Raw genomic sequence first — 22,384 nt, forward strand, 5'->3', positions numbered from 1 at the left:
AAAAGACAAATGGAACAACGAAAAAACTAAAACTTGCCCATTTCGACCCATATTCAATAAATGAAAAAAAGCAGCAGCAAACAGAGAAACAGACTACGTAACGGCAATCGGCTTACCAGTAGGAGCACATATTATTGTGTTTTTTCCTTCCTTGGCAGGCAAAGCGAGCTCCAGTTGGTAATTTCTTATCTTCAATGGGGCCACTTCTGTAACACAAAAGGAACAACCAAATAGTTGCTGCCCTGAGGAATCCAGGCAATAGCTACCATCAAACAGACAGGAATTCTGACTCCAGCAAGAAAGGCCTCACTTCTGGAAGTCAGGAATGCTTGTCTCTATTAACCCTTCCAGCTTCTCCACTGATCTGAAGCACAGGATTCTCCCCCGGTGACAAAGCACCAGTGGTAAGACAGGAAAAAAAAATCCCACACAGATTTCTTTCTTAAACAACCATGGGAGCCTACTAAGGAGAAACGAAAGCAGGAATAGCCTAACTCAGGGCAGGAGAGGGCCACCAGTTATAGGAAAAGCTATGCAAGACGAAACAACAACGAATCCCTCTGAGAGGTATGAAAAACACCAAATTGTAAATCCTGAACTCCCAAAGCAATCTCTTCTTGATGAGCACCCACGCTGTGTAATTCTGCAGGCTCTCACGCAGCATTTCCCAGCAACAGAACCGAAGTTTTCAAAAACAGTCAGAGGCTTTATCTCACTAGCAGATAAGCATATAGGATGTTAAGAGTTGGACAAGACCTTGGAAATCAACACTGAGTCCAACCTATCCATTTTAGAGAAAAGGAGAATTTCTGAAAGGTTAACTGAGTTCACTAAGGATCTCTACATGTCAGGAAAATTCAAAGCAACTTAACATTCATTGATTTTATTCCAGAATGAAAAGAATCTTGTATTATTCAGTTGCAGAAGTAACCTGTAAATTTTCTTCTGATGGTGTTATCCTAAAATCACACCATCCTTCTAACACTACTCATTATTAATCCTAAGTTCCTCCCCGATGCCCTTTTATCAATAACTTTTTACTACAGCTTACTATGCAACTTTCTGGTGCCTTCATGAAAATAAGCTTCTAGAAACCTAAGGCAGGCCTTATAGGACCCCAGCTAACTGATGCAGTGCCGTCGTGTGAATTAGAAAAAGAAGACTCTCTCAGAGGACACAGCTCCTCTGCGCACTGTGGAGCACACGGCACAGGCTGGATCTCAGCGCCCACTCAACCTCTCAGCCAAGCACAGTTGTGCAGTGCACAAACCTAATCAACTGACAGTGCAGCCCCAGGATCTTAAAAGGAAATGGAGCAAGTGACTCACAAATAGCAGAAGCAGTTCTTTAGAAAGCTGGGCTGATTTGGGATCTCACAGATGCTGAGCAGCTGGGAGGACTCTCTTTGCACACATTTGCACATACAGTCATGCACATACTTTCTTAGTGATAAAAGCAGACAAAAGAAGACGACGAAAGAGAAAGAAGAAGCTGACAATAGCTATGGAAGGGAGAGAATGACATTTCTAATTATAGAAAAAGTCTCTATTTTAATATAAATTCTCTTTTCTTTCTTAATTTTCCTTAAAAATCTGTTCAGAAGGCTGTGACTTTTGGCATTGCAAAACGCATCCCCACACAAAATAAGTGAAGGGCATCATTATGGAAAAGAACAGGGCTGGGTACCTGAAGGCGGACTTGAATTCTGACTCAGATTCTGGTATTCTGGTTCTTCCTTGTAGAAAATCTGTATCTCAGAAGTTTCTATTTCCTCATCCCCAAGATCTTTAGTTTCAACTCCTTTTGCACCTTTATGAGACCAAAAATCATGTTAGTATCTTTACATATTGTAATTATAGTCTTGATGATGAAAGCCCCACAAAGAGGTCCTAATACTAAATTTTTAAGCTTCCATTAACATTTCTCACAACCACTACCCTCACCTCCTAAAACAATTTTATGAATCTTTTTGAGTTTGAAATATCAGTTTGGAGTTTGAACCCCAATGTCATTTAGGGCTTTATTATTCAAAGTGTGGAACACAGACCAGCAACTTCCAGAACTCGTTAGAAGTGCAGACTTTGGAGCCTCCACTGAATTAGCATCTGCATTTTAACAAGCTCTCCAGGTGACTGACATGTACACTAAAGAAGAGAAGCAGCGGTCAGCAGACCTTGATGTCTTCCATTCTTGATCTGACCCAAGAAATCAGAGGTGTATTTATACAATTTCTGGAACAACTTTGTGATCTAAAGAAGCCTAGGAAAAGCTAACTTTACCACTCAGCCTGCAACAACGCTCGGAGAAGGCGTTAGCTTCAGGAAGCCAAACGATGGCTCAGATGCTTCTCACAACCGATTCTTCACAGTTCTGTTCTGGTTCAGATGGCTTCCAGGCCAGAGAACCAGGCAATGTCTACCATTAGTCTATTCTGAAAAGGGGGCGGGTCCTGGAGTTTGAAGCTTTAACTGTAGTACTTTCAAGCTATGTCTCTGATAATCTAAACTCATACAGCAAGCTCAGACCCTACCTTCCCCAAGTCCTTTTGGCCAGATGGGCTAATTTCGGATGAGAGCCGTTTGCCCTGGTCCATTTTTAGGGGTTATATACAACCAAACTACTTCTGTAGGCAAGTAGGCACTCGCCTCCCAGAGATTTCCTGCTGGTCTCTCACCAGAGATGTACCATGGGGAAAACCCCTCTGGCTGTGAGCAAAATCAGATAGGAATGAAGGAGGCCCTGAGGCGAATTCTCAGGAAGGCAGAGCACAGGTTCAGCCCCTCCCACCCTGCAGAGCTCTCTCCTGGAACATCCCACCTTGCTCTACAGTCCACAGCTCACTGAACACGCTTTCTTCTTTCTCCAAAGCAAGTTTCAAAGTTTTGGGCCAGTTCTCCTTGTCTGATCTGAGAAGGCATTCGACCATTTTCTCTGCACCTGCCATCAGCCCCTTGTTGGAACAAACCTAAGCAACACAACCACAGTTGATTGACCAATTACTTCAAAAGGTTTCCTTTTATGAGTTTTTACTGAAGAAATATCAGTTCAATCACTACCTGATTTAAAGTCATCATATACTATGGTTCGAAAGGTCTTTTTCATGACCATTTTTGCCCCATCCAGTACAGTCTTTTAAGATACCTTTCCTTCATCCTTGTCCTCCACACATGATATCACTACGTTAAGCCAGGCCTTCTCACCTCCTCTGAGATCTTATATTTGTCATCAGCACCAATATGAGGAAAACAATCCATCTGACAACCATTCAAAATATGAGCATATGAGCAGAGAGAGATTTGGAAGGATATAACAAAAGATTAACAAATGGTTTTTTCAGGGTAGTGGGACATACATTACTTAATAACTAAAATTTACCAAGCACTTATGTGCCAGGAATGTGTAAGTACTTTACATATATTATCTCATTTAATTCCTATAAAAATACGACATTAGTAAGGTACTATTACTCCCACTTTACACACGAAGAAGCAGAGGCTTAGAGAAACAAGGTAACTTGCCCAAGATCACTCGTAAGTGGGTAAGCTAGGATTCTGACAGAATTCATTTGTGTCCAGAGCCGGAATGCTTAACCACTAGAGTCTAGAGCCTTTTTTCTTTTTATTTGCTAAACTGTTTGATTTCATTTAGATTTGCATAAAACATTATTCACAAAAATAATAAAACAATTTTAACTGAAAGTAGGGCAAACCTGAAAAAAAGTTGTGACATAAAAATTACTCGGATCACAATTAAAAGTACAGTTCTAGGTAATTATGCTTTAGATTTGAGGAATTCTGTGGATTTCGATGATCTTTCTCAGGGCTAAAGCAGAAGACATTTCCCATGTGCAAATCATTTCCCCCAAATTCAGTGCTTTATATTAATTAAATTACCTGGATAATTTCTTCACATTCCTGATCAATTAAACATTCAGATATATCAGGAAGGATATCTTTCGGATTAACTCTGGTTTTAAACACTGGTTGTAAACGCCTTAAAAGTGCTCTGTGCTCCTCCAACTTTTCAATTTTTTGGAAATCCCAACTTTCAATGGCTTCATAAAGTCCAGAATAACCTGAAAAGAAAGAAGGAAATGGGGGCTTTTATGAGACCAACTAAAAACTACTTCGAGATTAATAACATAGGAATCATGTTTGAATGGAGAGTGAAAGAACTCAAAAAATATCTGTAAATCACCTCAATTATTAGTGACCTTTCAAAAAGAAAAGTCAGTCCTCATCTTAGGCACCTAACATTTGAGATCCTCTAACAGCATGTATCGTCTCTTAGGAGAGAGTACTACAGCTAAATATGAAGTCTTACATTAGCTCTCAGTACAAAGTCTTCCTTCCAAAGCGCTCCCTGGAGTTCACCCCCAACTCCGATTTGTCTTTCAATGAGTCAAACCATCCTGTTACTAAGTAGCTTCTCAGTGCAAAGTAGTAAAGAGAGCAAAAAGAAATAGAAATCTTAATTCCTGCCCCTCAGGAGCTCACCTTCTACATTATTCCAAGAAAAGAATATTAAGTATAATGGGAAATTTGAGGAGGAAAAAAATTATTTCCAACTGTAATAATCCAAGAATGCTTCACTCTAAGTTTCTCTAACAAAACCTTGTCTGACTTTAAGGCCACACTCGCTTCATGAGGCTCTAAAGAGCACCAGCAACAGAATGAACGCCTATGAACCACCACCCAACTTAGGAATTAGAATATTCCAATACTCTTGTGGGTGGGTGTCTCCTGTCTCCCGGGCTTCAACCTCCCTGCAAGGATGCCACTGTCCTGTATTTGATGTGTCACTTCCTTGATTTGTTGGAATAGCTGTATGGCCCATGTCTGATTCCCTAAACAATACACATTTGGTTTAGCTTGTTTGGAACTTTATAAGCATAACTTACTAAATGTAACTTTCTCTGACTCTTTAGAAAGTTTAATATTACATTTCTAAGCTTCACCTGTATTGTCGTCTGTAGCTGAGTTCATACATTTTCACTGCAGGATAATGGACCATCATGTGCATATTATAAAATGTACGCGGGGCCAGCCCCATGGCCAAGTGGTTGAGTTCATGCACTCCGCTTCGGCGGTCCAGGGTTTCACCAGTTTGCATCCTGGCGTGGACCTAGCACCACTCATCAGGCCATGCTGAGGCAGTGTCCCACATAGCACAACTAGAAGGACCTGCAACTAGAATATACAACTATATACCAGGGGGACTTTGGGGACAAGAATCAAAAAAAAAAAAATGATTGGCAACAGATATCAGCTCAGGTGCCAAACTTTAAAAAAAATTAAATAAAACAAAATGTACATATCCATTCTCCTCTTGAAGGATGCTGGGGTTGCTTCCAGTTTCATTTGTTTGCTTGGCTTGTTTTTGTTTTTATGAACGTTCTTGTACGCGTATTCTGCAACATGTGTGTAAGAGTTTTTCTCGGGCACATTCTTAAGACTGAAACCGTTGGATAGAAGGATACATGGAGTGTTGAACTACACAAGATGATACCAAATTGTTTTTCAAAATAGTAGTATCAATTTACACTCTGTTTAGCGATATTTAAGATTTCCCATTATTCAATATTCTTTTCACGCCTTAACACCGTTTGACTTCTTAAGTTTTGCTATCTAAGTTAAGAAGTTGGTGCTCTACTGGGTAATATTCGGCCTTCTCACCACTGCAGCTCGGGCTCGTTTCCCAGGGTCAGGGAACCATACCACCCTTCTGTCAGTTGTCATGCTGTGGTGGCTGTGTGTTGCTGTGATACTGAAAGCTGTGCCACCGGTATTTCAAATACTAGCAGGTTCACGCGCGGTGGACAGCGTCAGCGGAGCTTACAAACTAGGAAGAAGGACCTGGCCACCCACTTCTGAAAAAATTGGCCATGAAAGCCCCATGAATAGCAGGGGAGCATTGTCTGCTGTAGCGCCAGAAGATGAGAGGATGGCACAAAAAGACCAGGCAGGGTTCCGCTCTGCTGTCCACAAGGTCTCTAGGAGTTGGAATCTGCAGGATGGCACTAAGGACGATTTATAAAATGCTATCTCATGTTCCTAATTTACATTTCCCTAATTGCTAATTGGGCCGCGGATCTATTCACATGTTTATTAACCTTTCCTGCTGTCTATTCTTTGAAGTGTTAGCTCACATCTTTTGCCCTGTGGATGTTTTCTGTCTTATTCTAATCAATTTTAAAAACTTTGTAATGTATTCTGGATACTAATTATTTGGTGATTTTATATTTTGCATATATCCTCGCCAGGTTGGGACTTGTTTTTTCACTTTCTTTATAGTGTGTTTTGATAAACAGATATTCTTAATTTAATGTCATCAAATTTATCAAACTTTCTTTTATGGTTAATGCTTTAAGGTCTTGTTTCCTAAATCCTGCCATCCCCAAGGTCATAAAAATATTATTCTTTATTCTTTCCTAAAATTGTTAAAATTTTGCCTTTTAGAATTGTCTTTAATTCTTTTGAATTCATTTTGTGTGAATGGAATGAGGTAAGAAATACAAATTTATTTGTATCCACATGGATATGAAAGTCAGGGTCTGTTTGGTTTTTAACATTATCCTGTTTAGGTTATTCTGTTTATAATGCCCCATTTTTCATGGGAATTCAATGGCAATTTCTCAAAAAGCCCCTCCTTGCCTAATGACCCTCCTTTCCAGTGATCTCTAGTATATTAGGTTTCCATGAATACATGAGTCTAATTGAAGGCTCTCCATTCTATTTTATTGGTCAGTTTGTGGATGTCAGACCAACGTTACACTGTCTCCATGCCTATGGCTTTATAATAAATCTTGATATCTAGAAGGGAAAACTCTAATCTACTTAATTCTTCTTCTTTAGGAATGCCTCGACTATTCTTGGGTCATAATTCTTCCATGTACATTTCAGAATCAGCTTGTCAAGCTCGTGAAAAAGCATGCAGGATTTTTGCTAGAATTGTACTGAATACATAGATCACTGTAGGGAGAGCTGACACTCGTATGACATCAAGTCTTCTTCTCCACGTGCACAGGTATATATCTCTACTTAGGACTTCTTTAATATCTTTCAATAACATTTTATCATTTTCTCCGTTCAGCCTTTACACATCCTTTGCTAGGATTATTCCTAAATACATTATAACTTTTGTTACTATTATAAATGGTGTTTCATTTTGGACTACATTTTCTGTTTGCTTGCAATGGGTGGAAATGCTACTAATGTTTGTATACTGATCTTATATCCAATAAACTTGCTCAATTCTCCCCTCAGTTGCAATAATCTCTTGGTAGATTTCTTTGGCTATTTCAGGTAGACAATTATATGATCTGCCTGAAAATAGTCTTTACATTGCGTCAGATTAAGATGAACTACATGTGGATACCTCAAAATTAATAGCATCTCATTTTTATAGCATTCTGAAACAGACAAGTAACATACTCTCCTTTGTGAGTAGGATGAATGAACTAACCTGCTTGGTCAAGGGCATCCAAAAAGCCACGGAACCAGCCTTCCTCCTGGAGCTCCAACAGGTACCTGAGAAAAAGTGAGGCGGCTTCCATCGTGCCTTTATTGTTTTTCTCAGCCTGAACATACTGCACCATGTCTACAAACAGAAGCAAGAGCGACTCATCAAACTGCGGAGCCAACACTCGTCGGAGGAAAAACCTGAAAAGCGCTGTCAGACCTTCTCAAATGGGCGTGGGGATTATAACAAATCACAGCCGTGGAAAGAGCTGCAGGGCGGCAGCAAATTCTCTGCACAAGCAGATTGTGCCCCTTCTTCACCAACCCACCCACCCATCCTCTCTGGAAACTTCTCCTAGTTTGGCATGGAACTCTGGGAACACGCTCTAGGGCAGTCCTTAAGAAAAGAGTTTCTTAAAGATATTTGAAAAAGTCTCCCCGCAACAAGAGTGGATTCATGGAAGCACTGGGTGAGATGGAAGAACAAAGGATTCCTCCAACATTTTGACCAAAATCTTGTTCAAAAGTCTAAATTAACTGCAGGACTAAAAGAGTATGAGCATAGGACCACTCCACGGTATCAGCAACAATTACAGTGAACTCAGCGAGCCGAGTTACAAACAGAGATACTTTCATGGTCCTTTTTCCAGGTTTTTGCTAAAATGGTAGGAAATATGGCAGAAGAGAGACAGGAAGAGGTGCTAAAGAGAGACACAGTGAGGCTAGGTAGCAGAAAACTGCCCATCGCCTACTGGTGGCCATACTGGCTTCGTACTCTCACTCCAGGTCTGGGGTGGTGACCAAACTGCTGCCTTCATGTGACTTAACATTTGGTAATTTTCCGTTTTTTTCCCTAGTGTCAATGGAATGTAAATTCCAAGGGAGTCAACCAGTTGTCTGGCTGGTTAACCACTGTATTCTCAGAGATTAGAAGAGGACACAGCACATGATCGACACTCAACAAAGATATGTTGAATGAACGAAAGAAGAAAGGAAGAAATGCCTTCCTTCTCTGCCAAGGTCTCTATCTTGGCAACAATAAAAGTAACCCTTTTAAACAGTAAAATTCAATGCTTTTTAGAGTGGTGAATCCATCATCACTATCTAATTTTAGTATATTTTCATTACTGTAAGAAGAAATCTTGAGACCAGCCCGGTGGTGCAGTGGTTAAGTTCACGCACTCTGCTTTGGTGGCCTGGGGTTCATGGGTTCAGATCCTTGGCACAGACCTACACACCGCTCATCAAGCTATCCTGTGGCAGCATCCCACACATAAAAACATAGAGGAAGACTGGCACAGATGTTAGCTCAGGGCTAATCTTCCTCAAGCAAAAAGAGGAAGATTGGCAACAGATGTTAACTCAGGGCCAATCTTCCTCACCAAAAGAAAGAAAGAAAGAAATCTTGTACCCATTAGGAGTCACTCCCCATTCTTCCTCCCTTAACCCCAGGCAACCACTAATCTACTTGGGTCTCTATGGATTTGCCTATTTTGGACATTTCATATGAATGGAATCACACAATATGTGGTCTGTATGACTGGGTTCTTTCACTTAGCTTAATGTTTTCAAGGTTCATCCATGAGGTAGCATGTATCATCCATTCCTTTTTTTCTGGTGACTAATATTCCATTGTGTGGATATACACTTTGTCTATCCATTCATTAGTTAACGGGCATTTAGGTTGGCAAATTAATAAACAGAAATCTCATTAAATTAGAGACAGGAGGCCAAAAGGGGGAGCTCTCACACCCTACAACTATTGCAGAGCCCAAAAGAAAGAAGACAGACTTCCTCTTGTTGATGGGCAAGAAGCTCAGCCAATGAGAGACTGTCACAACTCAGCCAATGAAAACCCATTACACCTCCAACTCTTTTTTTTCACAACCGCCCTCCCAACTTCCTCTTGCCCTCTGGAAAAGAGTGTCTGCTCCCTTGCTGCTCCAGGACTTGCACATGTCTCGCCACAATCACAGACCCCAAATTGAAATTCTTTGCCCATCCCAAATAAACCCATTTTTTGCTGGAGAAATAACTGGCTGTGTATTTGTTTGAGGTCAAAAGGTTGTTTCCACATTTGGGCTATTATAAACAGTACATGAACATTCATGTACAAGTTTTTGTGTGGACACGTATTCATTTCTCTTCAGTATACACCTACGGACTGCTGGGTCATATGTAACTCCATGTTTAACACTGTAGGGGACTGCAAACTGTTGTGCAAAAGAGTTGCCCCATTTTACATTCCCACCAGCAATTTATGAGCATTCCAACTTCTACACACCTTTGTCAACACTTCTTACTGTCTGTCTTTTTAACTTTAGCCATCTCTATTAGTTTCCTGTGGCTGCAATAACAAATTACCACAAACTAGGTGGCTTCAAACAATAGAAACTTATTCTCTCACAGTTCTAGAGGCTAGAAGTCTGAAATCAAGGTGTTGGCGGGGCCACACTTCCACCAAAGGCTCTAGGGGACAACACATTCCCTGCTCCTTCCAGCTTCCGGTGCTTGTTGGCATTCCTTGGCTTGTGGCCACATCACTCCAGTCTCTGCCTCTGTCTTCACCTGGCTGTCTTCTTATGAGGACATCCATGACCTTTGATTGGGAACCCACCCTACTCCAGTATAACCTCATCTTAACTAATTACCTCTGTAAAGATCCCATTTCTAAATAATGTCATATTCTGAGGTACTGGGGGTTGGACTTTAACATATTTTTTGAGGGGGAGGACACAATTCAACCCATAACAGCAATCTATCTTGTCACCTGTCCCAGCTTCCCTGGGCACATAACCTACTCTACTCCTTCGAGTCAATCCTGTTCCTAAACCAGTCCTTACAGCTGGGTTCTTGCTCCCAGGCCTCCCTGCTGTGTGTTCTTCCCTCAGACATGCTACCAGCCGCTACTGACACTCGACATGGTGGTCCGCACCAGTCTCAGCTGAGGCCGTCCCAGGTGAACTGCCTTGCAGCATCCTGGCAGTTCAGGTTTACTTTGTACCTGGTTGGGCCTATCCTGCTGCTACCTGGCCCCAGTATCTGCTACCACTAAGCAGTGCAACTTTCCTCAAAAGCCCTGGGAATCCAAAGCAGAGAAAATCTCATTTTTGGGCAGTCAATATTTCCCGAAGCCTTTGCCATCCTGGCCACTCTGTGATGCCATCTTCAGCTCCCAACGTAGAATTTCTTAATCTCCTTTCTGTGCTTCTCAGCCTCTTTACAAGCCTCTGGCTAGAGCACTGACACTGCCTAGTCTATAGCGATTGTCTGAGGGTCTATCCTCTCCCTTAGACTGTGACCACGGACGTGCTGTCTTCGTCTTCATCTTTGTATTCTAATCATCAACAAAGTGCCTGGCTCATGCACGTGTCCAGAAACCACTACTGAAGGAATGGATAAATACTCAGATACTGCTCACCCAGTGCCCCTCCAGGATAAGAGTTAGCCTTTGACTCCGAAGGAATTTTACAAAAAATCTGTAGGCCACACCCACATCTACCTTGAAATGTCCTGGATAATCTGTGAATAACCAAGCCCTTCAGTAGCCCAGTGACCATGCAAGCTCTCAGGAAGAAACACGGCCTTAATGCTCCTTTCCCAAGATGCAACCAGTGCACAAAATCCGCCATGTGGAGAGAAGGGTTACAGTAAAAAACACTGAGTATTGCTAGTGTCATTTACACATATTGGTGTATTCGTGTGTGCGTGCAGGGGGAATGTATGGGCATAAGGAGAGCATGGATAAGCTCCCATTGCCTTCTAATGAGGGCAAAAACTGAGTCCAAAAGTTCATATGCAGCCACAACACTCATTAGCGTCTCTGCTCCCTGACTGCATCCTGACTGATAGAATATACTTGTCACAATTAAGGTTAACCAATAGAATCCAGAGCTTCCGAAGCAGCTAAGGAAAACATAGGGAATAGGGAGACTTTATCAATCTAACAGAAAACAGGAAAAGATAGGGAGAAAGCAAAAAGTTTATGGACACATGTGTAAGTGTTAAAGTATAAAGAAATGAACAGGAAAGATATAAACCAACTAAATGACAACAGTTGCCTCTGGGAGGGGCTTGAAATAAAACTTCTATGGCATCTTTAACGTTCAAAAATAAGATAATGCTATGCATAGCATTCTTCAGCTTGCTTTTTTACTTACCTTTTGGTATTTTTATTGTGATTGCATTCTAACTATAAATTAAAACTAATATATATGCTTCAAACTATCCCACCTATGTGCTCCCATAGCACTAAGGTTTTCCATCAAAGCGCTTACCACACTTTATTATCTACTGTTTATTTAGTGACCTGCCTTCACACAGCACTCCAGTCTCTGCGGGGGCAGGGACCATTTCCATCGCGCTCACCAATGATTCCTCAGTCCCTAACACGATGCCTCCTATTAGATAATGTGTGCAGTAACATGTGTAAATTGCCTCCAAAGCGTCACCATGCCTGACACGAGTGGCTTTTTTATTGAATCAATACACGAGTGCATGAAAGAATGGGACTCACACCAGTTTGCTGGTGTCGCACTCATTCCAAGGATTTCTCAGAGATGTCTTGCACAGGCTTATGTTCTTCAGGGGCCCCAGTTATTTCGTGGCCGCTAGGCAGTTACTCTGGTCCTTCCCTCTGAGCACAGCTGGAAGCTGGGGGTCCACTTCTGTTGGGGGGATTCTTTCACTCCTGGCTGCACAGCCTGTGGTTTGGTTTCACGCAGCAATTAGCATTCAAGTGACCTGTCTGCTTTAATCCAATTTCCAAAAGCTGCTTCACTCAGGAAAGATAGGTAGGTACCTGGAGTCTGAAAAGGAATTTGCCATATCCCGCCTCTCATCTGAACTCCTTCCAGACACCACCTCCCCTCTCTTTCCCCAAAGCCGCGGCTCACCTCCAGCACCAAGCACTTCAGTACAACCGCACAGACTGGCCATTACCCATCATCATGTGTCTCAAAAGCTGGATGGAAAGCCCTGAACTGACCTAAAGCCATTCGGTCCAGGGGGTCTCGCTCCCCTCGAGTTCCCCCTTATTTGGAAGTGCAAATAAGACCCGGCAGAGTAGGCATCAGTTTCCTTGGAGCTCTGACAGCATTTTGTAATCATCTGTGTGTATCTGTCCTGACTCGTCTCCCCCCCGCCAAAACCTTGGGCTGCAAAGTATTTCAAGGAAGGGCCTGTATCTTATTTCTGAATCTCTGATGTCAGCACAAAGTCCAACACACAGTAGACGGAACTATTAGTAGAAATAGGTGAAATGGACAACGATTTGACTCCCCAGCTTTGAACCTACATAGATGGGTACTCCTAAGCAAGTCATCCCACCTCGCTGGGACTCAGTTTCCCCATCTGAGCCGCCAAGGGCTCCTCAAACTCTGGCAAGCTCTAGTCTAAAACGCTGGGGGATCTTGACACAAACTCGCGTTCCTAGCAGGCTACTGGTACTGATTAAAAAAGAGGGAAAAAGCAAAGAGAAAACAAGTCCCGAACTGTTTCCGCCGCGCCATAGGCAGGCGCCTTCGGGGACCACTCACCGTCCCTAAACCAGGGGGCCATGTAGCTCAGGATGTGGGTAGGGTCCAGGGTCTTCCGGACATAGTCCCCGAAGGCGTGCAGATTCCGGCGCTGCTCGGCGGTCATGACGGCGGCTGGGCGTCCCGCGAGTCCCAGCCTCACCCGCACCCCGCTGCCTTTAAAGCCGACGGGGTCCGGCAGGGACTTTCCGAACCCCCGCGCCGAGGGAGGAGCTGCCGGGGAACCGCAACCGGAGAGGGAAAATCGAAACTGCAACCGCGGCGCCGCAGGGGCAGCTCCGCGCCCCACCTCCCCGCCGCTTCCCCCGCGCTGCGGCCGCCGCTGCCCGGCCCTGCGTGCCGCTGGGCCCGAGGGCCCCCAGAGGACTCCTGGGAATTGCTTTGTGATTTTCATTTTCTATTTTCTGTTTTGCTTTTATAGGGGTAAAGTTCACATACAATAAAATGCACAGGTTTCAGATGTACAATTCCATGAGGTTTGAAAAATGGATAGGGGTGTCACCACTTGCCCCAGGAGTGTGGGTCCTATGGGAAGTACGTGTTTCACTTTACAGGAAACCACCTGTTTTCCACAATGGCCATACCAGTTCGCATTGCCCCCGGGTTTTAAGGGCTCCTGGAGAGGCGCGCCCAGTGAATACACGTTGGTCAGGTTATTTTGTCTGCTTCTTTGTTTGCCGTCTTGGTTGGTGTGAAATGGTGTGTTCTTGTGGTTTTAATTTTAATTCCCCAAATAATTAATGCTGTTGGGCACATTTGCATGTACTTATTGGCCATTCATAGATCTTTTGTGAAACATCTGTGCCTATCTTTTGCCTGCTTGAGTTGGTTCTCTTTGTATTGTGGATTTACCAGTTATTTATTTATTCTGGATACAAGCCCATGGTCAAATATATAAACTCCAAATATCTTCTCTCAATCTGTCACTCACGGCTTCATTTTCTTAAAGGTGTCTTTTGAGCAGTTTATTTTGGTGAAATCTGATTTATCAGTTTTTTCTTTTGTTTTCTGTTTTTTGTGTCCTCTTTAATAAATGTTTGCCTACTCCAAGGCCACGAAGGTATTCTGTGATTTTAGGGTCTTTGGGTTTTTAGCTTTTACGTTATGATCATCTCAATTTTGTTGTGGTGTGAGGTAGAGGTCAAGGTTTCATTATTTCCATACTTACAACTGTCCCAGCACAAATTGTTTCATTTGTTGAAAACTTCCTTCTCCCAGTGAATGGCCTTGGCCCCTTTGTCAAAAAACCTGGGGGCCGCCCGGAGGCGCAGTGGTTAAGTTTGCCGGCTCCGGCTCCGCTGGCAGCCGCGGGGGTTTCCCGGTTTGGCTCCCTGCGCGGACCTGCACAGACCATCACGCCACACTGTGGCAGGCATCCCACATACAACATAGAGGAAAATGGGCACAGATGTTAGCTCAGGGTCAATCTTCCTCAACAAAAGGAGGAGGATTGGCAGCAGATATTAGCTCAGGGCTGGTCTTCCTAGGTTAAAAAAAAAAAAAAAATCAATTGCTTGTATTGTGTACAGGTCTCTTTCTCTCTCCACTCTGTTCCATTTATCTGTTTGCTGACACTGCTTTATTCTCCTCTGTAAAGATTGTGTTGGCTATCCCAGGATCTTTGCATTTCACTACAAAATAAGAATCAATTTGTCACTTCCTACAAAAACAAAAGATGTCTATTGGCATTGTGATCAGGATGGCATTGAACCTATAGACGAACTTGGGGAGAACTGACGTCTTGACAATACTGAGTCTTCGAATCCATGAACATGTCTTTTCATTTATTTAGGTTTTTTAAAATTTTTCTCAGCAACGTTTTATAGTTTTAAGAGTACAGGTCCTATACATCTCTGTTAAATTCTTAACTATTTTATGTTCTTCCATGCTACTGTAAATGGCATTGTTTTTAAAGTTTCATTTTCAAATTGTTGCTAATATAAATACAAATGATTTTTGCTTCTTGACCTTGTATTATGCAACGTTGCTAAATTCACTTAGTTCTAGTAATCGTTCTGTAGATTCCTTACATTTCTCTAGTTAAAAAATCGACATTTGTGGAACAGGATTTTTTACTTCTTCCTTTCTAATCTTTGCCTTTTATTTTGTTTCCTTTCCTTATTGCACCACCTGCGGCCTTCAAGAGAAAGTTGAATAAAAGCGCTGAGAGTTGACACCCTTACCTTATTACTAATCTCAGCAGGGAAACAATCAATGTTTCACTTTAACTACAAGGTTGGCTGTAGGGTTTTCTTAGATGCCCTGTATCAGATTGATGTTCTCTTTTATTCCTGGTTTGCTCAGAGTTTTTATCGTGAAGGAGTGTTCTGCATCTGTGGAGGTGACCATATATTCTGTTAATATACTGAATTTCACTGACTGATTTTTGAACATTAAACCAACCTAGAATTCATGGGATAAATCCCATTTGGTCATGATGTAGCATCCTTTTTTCTGGATTCAATTTACTATTATTTTTGTATCTATGTTCATAAGGGATATTGGTCTGTAATTTTCTTTTCTAATAATGTCAGGGTTATTCTGGCCTCATGAAACAAGTTTGTGTAAGGTTGGTATCATTTCTTCCTTAAATATTTAACAGAATCCATCAATGAAACCATTTGGGCTTGGAGTTTTCTTTGTTTGAAGATTCTTTATAATGATTCAATTTCTTTACTAGATATAAGGCTATTCTGATTTTTTATTTCATCTTGAATCAGTTTTAGTAAGTTGTGCTTTTCAAAGAATTTCACCATTTCCTCTAAATTGTTAAATTTATGGACATAAAGTTGTTCACAATATTTCTTGTTATCCTTTTACCTTTTTAAAAAAACTAGTCTTTGGCCAGCCCCGGTGACCTAGTGGTTAAGTTCAGCGCGCTCCACGTTAGCAGCCCAGGTTCAGTGGCCAGGTGTGGACCTACACCACTCAGTATCAGTGGCCGTGCTGTGACAGTGGCTCACATACAGACTAGACGAAGATTGGCACAGCTGTTAGCTCAGAGCGAATCCTCCTCAGTAAACAAAAAACAAAAAAATCAGTCTCACCAAGGATTTACCAATTTTATTTATCTTTTAAAAAAAACAACTTTGGCTTTGATAATTTTTTTGTTGTTATTCTATTTCACTGATTTCTGCTCTAATCATTATCCTTTTCTTTCCTTTGGGTTTAATCTGCTCTTCTTTTGCTAGTTTATTAAGGTAGAAATTTAGATCACTGATTTTATACATTTTTCTTTTCCAATATAAGCATTTGAGGCTATAACTTTCCCTTTTCCCAGCTGGCTTCTAACATCCCATTAATTTTGATATATCGTTTTCAATGCCATTCCATTTGAAATAGTTGCTAATATCCTTGTGATTTTTTCTTTAATCTAAGAGTTATTTAGAGGTGTGCTGTTTATTTTTCAAATATTGGGAATTTCCTAAACATCTTAGCGTTATTGACTTCCCATTTTAATCTCTTATGATCAGAGAGCATATGTTGTAAGATTTCAGTCTTTTGAAATTTATTGAAACTTGTTTTACAGCCCAGATATGACTATCTTGAATATGTTCCAGACACAAGAAGACGGTGTATCCTGCAGTTTTTTGGTGTAATGTTCTATAAATGTCAATTATGTCAGGTTGGTTTATGTTGTGGTTCAAGTCTCCTATCTCCTTACTAATTTTCTGTCTACTTGTTTTGTCAAGTATCGAGAGGGGTGTTAAAACCTACAACTATGATTATGGATTTGTACATTTGTCCCTTTTGTTGTATCAGTTTTTGCTTCATAAATTTTGTAGCTCTGTTATTAGATGCATTCATAGTTAGGATTATGTTTTCCTAATTATGTCTTTTATCATTATGAAGTGTTTCTTTTTGCCTCTGTTAATACTTATGTCAAAGTCTACTTCATGTGATATTGCTTTCTTATGCTCATTGTTTGCATGGTGTATCTTTTTCCATCCTATTGCTTTCAACCTCTCTGTTAATATTTAAAGTGCACCTCCAGTCTACAGCTTATAGTTGCGTCTTGCTTTTTTATCCAGTCTGATAATCTCTGCCTTTTAATTAGAGCATTAAATCTATTTACATTTAACTATTGATAAAGGGTTTAAAACTACAATTTTGCTGTTTGTTGTATCTGATTTTCTTCCTTTGCCCCTCTATTCCTTCAATTTGGGTTAATCAAACATATTTTTACTTTGATCTCTTTTAGCTGTAATTCTTTCTATTCTTTTAGCTATATGTCTCTCTCTTGAGATATATATGTAGTGGTTGCTCTATGGATTACAATATGTATCCTTACCTTATAGCAGTCTACTTTAGAATTAGTGTTATATCAATCACATCAGGTAAAATGTAAGATCCTCACAATGACATGCCTCCATCTACCCCAGCCCATCCTTTGTGCTATTGTTGCCATATTTCACTTCTGTGTTATAAACCACATACTATAATGTTATCAGCTTTATTGTAAAAAAGTCAGCTGTCTTAAGAAAATTATAGTCTTTTCTATTTTCCCATGCTGTTTACTATTTCTGGTGCCATTCATTCCCATTTGTAGGTACTCGCTTCCAGCTGGTGTCATTTCCCTTCTGGCTTCTCCAATATATTGTTAGGGTTTCCAGTGAATTTTTCATTTCTAATATTGTTTTTAAAAGTTCTAAGAACTCCATTGTCTCTTTTGTTCTACTTTCGATTTCTCAACTCAGAACCTCTATCTGTCCATTCATTATAACTATCTTTTCTTTAAGTTCATGTACATATTTCTAAGTGTCTTTAAAGTACTTGATAATGTGGATTATCTCACAGTATGTTTTTGCAACTGCTTTTTCTCTTGACTTTGGGTTCCTTCACATGTAGTCATTTTTATTTTATAGCCTCTTCTGCTAAACTGTGGCCCTTCAGGAGTTTCAATGAAAAGCCCTAGGTTTCCCCTGTCCTTCTAAACTGGTAGGACTCAGACTCCAAATTCTGTCTTCCCTGTGGTGGCAGCTAAGACATCTGTTGAGCTCTTTGAGCCTTCCAGTCATGGCTTTTGCAACTGCTTTTTCTCTTCACTTTGGGTTCCTTCACAACAACCTGGGCTCCTGGGAGTCTCCCCTACATGTATGCATTTCAAGGTCAGCTAAGGATTTCAGTGAAGGTTATATACAAATTTTAGGGCTCCCATTTTGTGTTTCCTTTCTTTCTGAAATTTCCCTCTCAATATGGTCACTCTGGCAGCCCCAGAGTTCATATTCTAATTCGATGACTGTGACTTTCTGCTTGTGTCCTAACCTCCATGTGGACTGGGGAGGACCCTCAGAAGAAAAGCCAAATAAATGCAGTTATCATGCAGTACAGTTCCCGTCTCTCAATGGTCTAATTCCCTCCAGTTTCTGCCTTTCGATTTTCCTCCAGTGCCTTCAAGTACTTGTCCTTTGTTTTCCATTTTTATAATCGTTCTCTCATACTTGAATTTGAATACTTTACTACTTGAATTTGCATTTTTAACTGAGAAAAAGAAATCAGATCCAAAATTCTGTTAAAAATATAAAGACATGCCTCCTTTTATGCTACCAGTGGGAAATTACATAGCCTTGAATAACAATGGATTTATTAAACATCAACAATTATAAAGTAGACTGAATCTGAAAGAACTGAAGTCCCAGAAATGGATTCATTTGGCAAATTTATACATAAAATTTGACCAAGGCCAGGGAAGAAGGAGAGTACACAGAATGGTGAGAAGAAAGAACTCAGTCTTAGACCCTCTCCTCACCTGGGCATTAATTTATCCAGCACATTTACTGAGTGTCTACTAATACCTACTAATTTGTCAGGTGTTGTGAAAAGCACTGGGAATACAGAGGTAAGTGAAAAAGAATCTTCCCCATAAGCTTAGAGTCTGACTGGGGGAGGAAGAAAACAGACAATAAAGAGGTAAAAACACAAATAATTAAGTAATTGCCAAATGTGAAGTAATACAAAGAAAGCAAATAAGAGTCATGAGACAGAAAATAATGGAAGATGGAAAAAACTGTTTAATACAGTGGTAAGGGAATATCTTTCTGAGTGGGTCACATTTCAGCTGAATTCTTAAGAAGGAGAATCAACTACTCAAAAAAAGCAGAGAGGGGGGATTTCATGCAGGGGGAAGGAAAACACAAAAGGGTCAAAAAGACAAGGTGAAAGACACTTGTAGCTTGAACTTTATGAACGGGGGTAAACGGCATGCAGTGCTGGTGCACAGGTAAACAGGGCCTTGTACGGCAAGGAATGAAGTGCACTGCAGGGTTTTAAGCAGAAGTAACATAATCTGATGACATTTTTAAAAAGACCTCTCTGGCTCCTGTGCAGAATGAGCAGGTCGGTCGGGAGGCGACTCAAGTAAGAGATGATGAGGGCATAGATAAGGCCAGTGGCAGTGGACAGTGTAAGAAGTGAACCGTTTGAGATATACCGTACACATAGGGTTGAAGTGAACAGCAGTGGAAAGAAAGGGAAAAAAAATCAAGGCTATGTTCCAGGTATCTGGTGTGCACAACTCCAAGAATGGAAGCACCACCACTGACTGGAGAAGACAGGGGCAGAGTTACCACATTGTGGAGTGGCGGCGAGCACAGTGAGCAGAAATGAAGCAGGATGAGGGAGTAAGGAATCACGGGCGCTGCTTATGTCAGATGGGTCGATCAAGGAAGACCTCAATGAAGTGAGAGTGCATGCCAATTGGGTGAAGAGCAATCTACTCAAAAGGAACAGACAGTGCCAAGGCCCAGAGGCAGGAGTGAACTGGGCCTGCAGAAGAGAAGGAGGTGAGCAGGGTTGCTAGACTGGAGTGAGCCGGGGACAGAGAGAGGAGTGAGTTGGCCATGGCAGTTCACGTAAGGCCTGAGAGACCACGATAAGGACTTCGATTTTGATCCTAAATATGATGGGAAACCACTGCAGGATTTTGAGAGGGGGAAGAACATGATCTCGTGTTTTTAAATTGTGGTTGACTGGAAGAAAACCAACTGCAGGGGGCAGGGGTGGAAGCACACGGAGCCGGTAAGAAGCTACAGCACCAGTCCAAGCGAGAGGTGATGGCATCTTGGATTAGGATCAAAGTGGTGGGAATGGTGAAGAGCAGGGTATGTAATCCTAAAACCCTACACAATTTGCTGATGAATTGGATATAGGATACGTGAGAGAGGAGTCAAGGAGAACTCCACTTTGTTTATCCTGAGCAGCTGCGTGAATGGTGGGAGCATCTGTTACCAGGGGTCACTGGAAGAGGGGCAGGCTTGGAGGAGGAAATCAAGAATGTGGCTGCTTGCTTGCTGATGAGAATGATCTGCAGGCAGTGCTTCTCAAACATGAATGGGCACACAAATCACCCACAGGTCTCGTTAAAGTGCAGACTCTGATCCAGTAGGTCTGAGACTCCGCATTCCTAACAAGCTCCCAGGTGATGGCTGATGTTGCTGGTCCACAGACCTCACTCTGAGTAGCAAAGTCACTAAAACACAAGAGATAAAGAAAAAAGGAGGATAACTAAAAACCAAAATTGTTATTAAACTGAGGGCAAGTGAAATCCAGAGCACAGGGGAGAGATTAGCCTAGAACAGTGGTTCTCAAACTGTGGTTTGCAGCCAGCAGCAACAGAACCACCTGGAAGCTTGTTACAAAAGCACACTCTTGGTATCTCTGACCTTCTGAATCAGAAACTGAGAGAGTGGGGCCCAGCAAGCTGTGTTTCAACAAACCCTCCAGCTGATTGTGATGCATGTGAAAGCGAGACCCAGAGGCCTGGGGGAGGGCTTCATCCACTGAGTGCAGAGAAGACGGATGCTGCGGTAGGTTAACTGCAAAATTACCACAATTCTTCACTCCCCCCAATACTTACACCTTTTACAATGTAACTTTACAGCTCCTCCCATCAACAGTGGAGGGAAGCTCCCCTTGAATCTGCCCAGCCTTAGGACTTTGCGAAAGGCAAGAGAATGTGGAAATGATGGTTTGTCAATTCTGAGCCCAGGCTTCAAGAGACTTAGCGCACTTCCGCTCTTTCTCTCTCGGACCCCTGTAACCACCATGTAAACAAGCTCAGGCTAAACGCTGGAAGATGAGCGACCACATAGAGAGAGCACAGTAATCCCAGCTGAGGCCACCCTAGTTTAGCAGACACATGAGAAAGCCAGTCAAGACCAACTGGGCAAGCAGGGTCTCTAACAATATGCTAGAGTTACTGTTTTTGGTAAACAGGCAGGGTTTGTGCTGCCTGAGCTTGGCGCTGACCAGAATGCCCAGCCAATCGGGAAAACGTGTGGTAGAGAGAAGTGGGAGGTTTGAGGGGGAAAAGGTATGAAACAGCCATTCTGTCAATGAGAATACTAAATAAACTTGTTCACTAATGTGTGTCACATGAAGTTGAGGCTGGTGATTGAAGCTGCACAGTTATTGATTTCCCTTAGGAACACCCAGCAGGTTGCATGCAGGCCCAACTGAAGAGTTGGGTTCACCCCAATTGAGGTCTTGCTAGGTAATGGGTTAGCAAGCTATTGCTTGCAGGACAAATCTGGCATGTGGCTTGTTTTTATACAGGCCACAAGCTAAAAACTATTTTAACATTTTTAAAGTGTGGCAGAAAAAAACAAAGATTATACAACAGAGACTGCATAAGGCCCATAGAGCCTAAAATATTTACTTTACAGGAAAAGGCTGCTGACCCCTAGACTGGGTGAACCAGGAGAGAAAGAAGGGCAACGGAGTTGGAGGGTACGGCAAGGGAGTGACTTAACCAACCCAGGAAATCACAGCTGGGCCCAAAAGGAAGGGCAGAGGAGGGTGATTGATAGAGTAGGGTCAAAAGACTGCACTTCCTAGTCCTGTGTGCTGTCCAAAATTCCTATTAGATGTCCTTGGAGGCACCGAGATACAATGATATCTAGGACAGGAGATATCCTGCTCCACCCAGAGCAACATTTCCTGATATAATGATCACAGGAAGGTAACGATGAGGTGCTCCCAAGAATTTAAAGATTAGATTAACCTCTTGGAAAGTCTGCTGATGTCCATGTGCAGGGCACTGTGTTTGGTACAAGACACAAGATAAAACTGGAGGCAAAGAACGTATACGGGACTCAAGGGAACACTTCCTGGTCTCTTTCACCTGCCTCCTTAATGTTGTGTTCCCTAAAATTCTCACTTACATCTGCTTCTCTTCTTGCTTGACCTCCTCTCTCTAGATCTCATCCAATCCCACAGCCTCATTGCTACCGTATTCTCCAGTAACTCCTCAGTCCTCTCCAGCTCCAATCTCTCCTCCAAGAGTCACACTATGCCCAGCTACCTACTGGAAACCTTCATCTGCCTGGGTATTCTCTATTCCATGCTATCCAGGAGTTTTCTGCAATGATGGAAATGCTCTCCACGTGT

General features: G+C 41.9%; 1 protein-coding gene across 3 annotated transcripts in view; it reads right to left on the reverse strand.

The window, feature by feature from the left end:
- RIGI (RNA sensor RIG-I) overlaps positions 1-22,384 on the reverse strand; it is a 64,805-nt gene that overhangs the window by 27,612 nt on the left and 14,809 nt on the right. Inside the window, exons 1-6 of one of the 3 annotated variants that reach the window (XM_005605049.4) lie at positions 12,998-13,350; positions 7,465-7,599; positions 3,894-4,075; positions 2,818-2,965; positions 1,687-1,809; positions 117-206 (exon numbers count right to left, since the gene is read on the reverse strand). In XM_005605049.4, the coding sequence (XP_005605106.1) occupies positions 117-206; positions 1,687-1,809; positions 2,818-2,965; positions 3,894-4,075; positions 7,465-7,599; positions 12,998-13,103 (784 nt within the window). In that variant the 5' untranslated portion in view covers positions 13,104-13,350. Of the gene's footprint in view, positions 1-116; positions 207-1,686; positions 1,810-2,817; positions 2,966-3,893; positions 4,076-7,464; positions 7,600-11,976; positions 12,372-12,997; positions 13,351-22,384 lie in introns of those variants that run through there. The other 2 variants (XM_070248735.1, XM_070248736.1) reach the window with 2 other exon arrangements.

The sequence above is a fragment of the Equus caballus genome, chromosome 23 (genome assembly GCF_041296265.1).
Source record: "Equus caballus isolate H_3958 breed thoroughbred chromosome 23, TB-T2T, whole genome shotgun sequence".
Classification (NCBI taxonomy): domain Eukaryota; kingdom Metazoa; phylum Chordata; class Mammalia; order Perissodactyla; family Equidae; genus Equus; species Equus caballus.